The sequence below is a fragment of the Cryptomeria japonica genome, chromosome 5 (assembly GCF_030272615.1).
Source record: "Cryptomeria japonica chromosome 5, Sugi_1.0, whole genome shotgun sequence".
Classification (NCBI taxonomy): domain Eukaryota; kingdom Viridiplantae; phylum Streptophyta; class Pinopsida; order Cupressales; family Cupressaceae; genus Cryptomeria; species Cryptomeria japonica.
This window is the reverse complement of record NC_081409.1, coordinates 344,558,858-344,563,361: the sequence shown is the minus strand read 5'-3', so window position 1 is coordinate 344,563,361 and position 4,504 is coordinate 344,558,858. Positions and strand designations below refer to the sequence as shown.

The 4,504-nt window shown below is 32.8% G+C and overlaps 1 protein-coding gene across 1 annotated transcript; it reads left to right on the top strand.

Moving 5' to 3' along the window:
* The first annotated feature begins 394 nt into the window (after positions 1-394).
* Positions 395-4,250, top strand: LOC131035457 (AAA-ATPase At5g57480-like). The gene is made up of 2 exons (XM_057967156.2): positions 395-1,660; positions 4,179-4,250. The coding sequence occupies exons 1-2, from the start codon at positions 395-397 to the stop codon at positions 4,248-4,250; spliced, it is 1,338 nt and encodes a 445-aa protein (XP_057823139.2).
* Positions 4,251-4,504: the final 254 nt, after the last annotated feature.

The window sequence follows — 4,504 nt, the reverse complement described above, 5'->3', positions numbered from 1 at the left end:
TGTTTCAGACTTATGTTATGGTATCTGTGAGTATCTGTGAGTGTGAGTTTGTGATCAGGAGGTGTAATTTTTTACATTGATGAATATAAATCTTATGTTTGTTTTCTATTGTTTCACCTCCCTCTATTTCCAAGAAGCATGCCACCAATATTAAACATACTCAAGATTTTGAAACTCGTAACCATAGTAATGAGTAATTATAATTATGAAGATTGTAATTCTCGACCTCGAGCGTGCACGATTTGTTGGCCGTGGTGTAATTAAAAGTTTTAACGACGTGTAAGGTAATAATGCCGTTTTGATAGCGAGACGACGCTTACAGCCTCTATAAAACATGAAAAACTGTTGTCATCTAACCAAAACTGAGCAAGCACTTGATAATTTGTATTGAAAAATGGAAATGGAAGCCTTAATCGGAAAGATATTTTCCATAATCGGGTTTATGACATTCGTACAAAGCTATGTTCCCCCACAGGTACGCCAAATCGTGAGACAATGGGTGATGCGCATTTTTGACTCCGTAAATCTGTATTGTTGCGTGAGCCTCCCAGAATTCAAAGGAAAGCACGGATGGAACATGAACGAGCTGTACACGGACGCGGAAGAGTACGTGAAAACTCTGGAAAGCGCGGCGGAAGCTCGCAATCTAACGGCGTATCGAGGCGTGAATGCGAGAGAGTTGGGCATCTCTCCGGACACAGACCAACTCATCCACGAGTCATTTCGCGGAGTGAGAATGTGCTGGACCCAACACACCATACAGAAAATGGTGGACAAAGAAACCGTTGAAAGACACGCCTATACTCTCAAAATGAACAAACTAGACCAGACCCTCCTCAAGGCCTATTTGAACCACGTATCCGAAAAGGCGGCAGAGCATAAACTGGGCAAAAGGGAACTCAAATTATATACCAACAGTGGATTTTGCGCCATTCGTGGACAAGGATGGAATAGCATGCCTTTCAAGCACCCATCTACTTTTCATACGCTCGCACTCGATCCATTCATAAAGAAAACAATTATCAATGATCTTGATCGATTTAAGGCCGGAAAAGATTTCTACAGACAGATCGGTCGCGCCTGGAAACGCGGTTACCTTCTTCATGGCCCTCCCGGAACGGGAAAGTCCAGCTTAATTGCCGCCGTGGCAAACTACATGAAATATGACATCTATGATCTTGAACTCACTAAGGTCTCTCATAACCAGGAGCTCCGTGCCCTTCTTACTCAGACCAGTGAAAAGGCCATCATTGTTATCGAGGACATTGACTGCTCCATCGATCTTACGGATAGAGAGTCGAAGGAGAAGGCCACAGAAAGCAAGCTGCGAAGTCAACTTACCCTTTCTGGCTTGCTCAATTTTACGGATGGATTGTGGTCTTGCTGCGGTGAGGAGCGTATTATTATCTTTACTACTAACCACCCTGAACATCTCGATCCCGCTCTTCTTAGATGTGGGAGAATGGATGTCCACATTGAACTCTCTTACTGCAACTTCGCAGTTTTTAAAATTCTCGCTTTCAGTTATTTGAGAATTGAAGCTCACGAACTTTATCCTTTGGTGGAGGAGAAGATCACTACCGGGGCCGAAATGACTCCTGCTGAAATTATAGAAATTCTGATGAGTAAAGTGGACAGTCCTGACAAAGCAGTGAGCAATGTGATTAGTGCCCTGGATGCCAAGATTAAGGAAAAACAGGCTCTACGTCAATCCCAATCTTCCGAAACGGAGAAGGAAGAAAAATACGTCACGAAGGAAGAGATAAATCCTGAAAATGATCCCACAGAAGGCTTTTAAAAGTTGGGTTTGCAAATGTAGATGCAGGTCTTTACCTAAGTGCATGGCCCTCCGTATCACCTCGAACAGAGTTTCTTTCAAATTTCACTATACCAGCACGTATCTATAAGAGGTTCAATGGATAGGTGGATAGGATATCATATAAAACTTAAAAAATATATTTTAATATTGCATATTTCATTAATAATTCTAATATATGTTATTGTAGATAGAACATTATTATTTTAAATTATTTTTTTATGTTTTCAAATAATAAGCGATGTGTTGTTCTAAATCACTTATCATGAAATATTGATCAATCAAGATTGATTAAAAAGTTATGCAATTGAATCTTGACAAAACATCACGTAAGTTCAATTCTTATCCACTATTTAATTGTTGATCTAATTTAGAGAAATAAACTTTCAAAACCTTTGTTCATAATGACACATTATTATAACATGTGTATCAAAATATAAAAGAGAATAGTCTCATCAAAGACAATAACTATTCAATGAGTTAATTATATTCTATCAAATTATTAAATTGCTTAAATGTTAAAACAAGTTACTTTATAAAATATATGAATGTTCTAATTAGGCGAAGAATTGGACTTAATTTGAAGACGTGGGAGTGAAATTATTCTTGCTTTTGTGTTTAAGAAACTAAAATATCGCATGATAAGGAAAATGGGAAATTAAGTATAGTTTGACGTTTATAAGTAGTCAATATAAATTAGATTAGAATTTATGTGTTTTTTAATCATAAGTGCATTGAAAACTATGAACAAACTAATTGACAAAGAAAAAGTAATAAGTGTATCCTATGTATATGAGAGAGAAAATGTATATAAGATACAAATGAATAATACAATATAAAATACTAAAATGAAATTAAAAATAAAACAAAACCATCCTAAGGAGTGGTGTCTAATGGGCTATAAAAAGTTCATAATTAAAGTATCAAAAGAACTGAAAATAAATTATAAAATTTTTGAGTGATGTAGAAGTGTAGGAGGATTTATAATGAAACATAAATGTTTGAGAAATAAAAAAATGAATATAAGTTCAAAATATGAATTGTATAAAAGCTATTTTGGGTTATAAATAAGGAAAGGATTATTGGGGAGAAGCATTAAATAAATCTTTGAGAAAAATGCATCTAACAAAGCTCTTTGAAAATAATCACATCAATATATATCACAATAAGTTGGGGTGATGTTATAGATGTCTACATAATAAGACTTATCCAAAAGAAAGAATTTGAATTCCAAGATGATAAACTATGAATTAATTAAAAAATAATAATGAATAGGACATAAGTACAAAAGTAAAAAATTAAAATTGAGCATATCATGAGAAATTAGGATTGAGATTAGAGGCATCAACATGAATACATTTTAGAAAGTTTAAACTAAATACATGAAGAATAAAACCATTATCAATTAATATATGTATTCAATGGTTGCAATATTAATGTGAATTATGCAAAAGAGGATTATTTTCTTGTTGAAATTTGATCAAGTTACTTTAAGATAATAAACTAAAGTAGTTATTTTCAGTGGTATTAGCATAAGAAAACAATTGTACCAATTGCAAGGATTTTTTAAGCAATTTACTATACAAGAAGATGAGACTTTTTAACATCCCATTGAGCATAACATGGGAAATTAGGATTGAGATTAGAAGCATCAACATGAATACATTTTAGAAAGTTTAAACTAAATACATGAAGAATAAAACCATTATCAATTAATATTTGAATTCAATGATTGCAATATTAATGTGAATTATGAAAAGAGGAATATTTTCTTGTTGAAATTTGATCAAGTTACTATATAGATAATCAACTAAAGTAGTTATTTTTTAGTGGTATTCGCATAAGAAGACACTTGTACCATTTGCAAGGATTTTTTAAGTAATTCACTATACAAGAAGATGAGACTTTTTAACATCCCATAGAAAATCATTTTCATGTAGTTTCAAGCTACTTAATATATAATAGAGTAATATAATTAAAAATATGTTACAAATACATGATAATAATATACCATTTAAGGAAGTAACCTCAAATGTATTTTGATGGTGATACCTCTAATAGTATTTAGTATGAACATAATATTCAATATGATGATAATAAGTAAAATCCACCTCTTATATATACCATATCTGTGCCTTGGATGCAACTCAAGCTGATTTAATTACTTATGTAATATTATATTAATGATCATATAACTTAAAGACATTAGATTTCCATAGTTCATGTTTTTTAATTTCAAAGATTTTGGATTTAGCTGTGTGTTTTATTCTTGCATCAATGTTTCGAATCATAGTCTATGATTCATCATAATGATGGAGAGTTGGAGAAGAGAATGATATCATCCCCACCTCTAACATTACAGGTGATGCAATTTTTAAAATCATCGAAAACCATAGAACACAAATGTTCTACGAGAGAATTTATCTTAGTTTAGACAAGAATATTTTGCACATGAGATCTTAAATTTTCCACCCTATCTATTGACATTTTACCTTCCTTGAAGGTATGCTTAAGTATACTGTACACTAGTCTCATCATATTGAGGTGATACTCAAGGTAAGATAACTAATATATTATTTGATGGTGGCTTTACCATTCACCATCATAATGAAATTTATAGAATATTCTTTATAACTATCATCATGAAAGTCATAGTTGGATTACTAGTCGATCAAATGAACTGCATGG

Excerpts from the sequence above, each read along its gene's own strand:
- LOC131035457 (XM_057967156.2), top strand. The coding sequence starts at position 395 with ATGGAAATGGAAGCCTTAATCGGAAAGATATTTTCCATAATCGGGTTT. Across the intron at positions 1,661-4,178 it reads CTGACAAAGCAGTGAGCAAT|GTGATGCAATTTTTAAAATC; the intron begins GTGATTAGTGCC and ends CTAACATTACAG.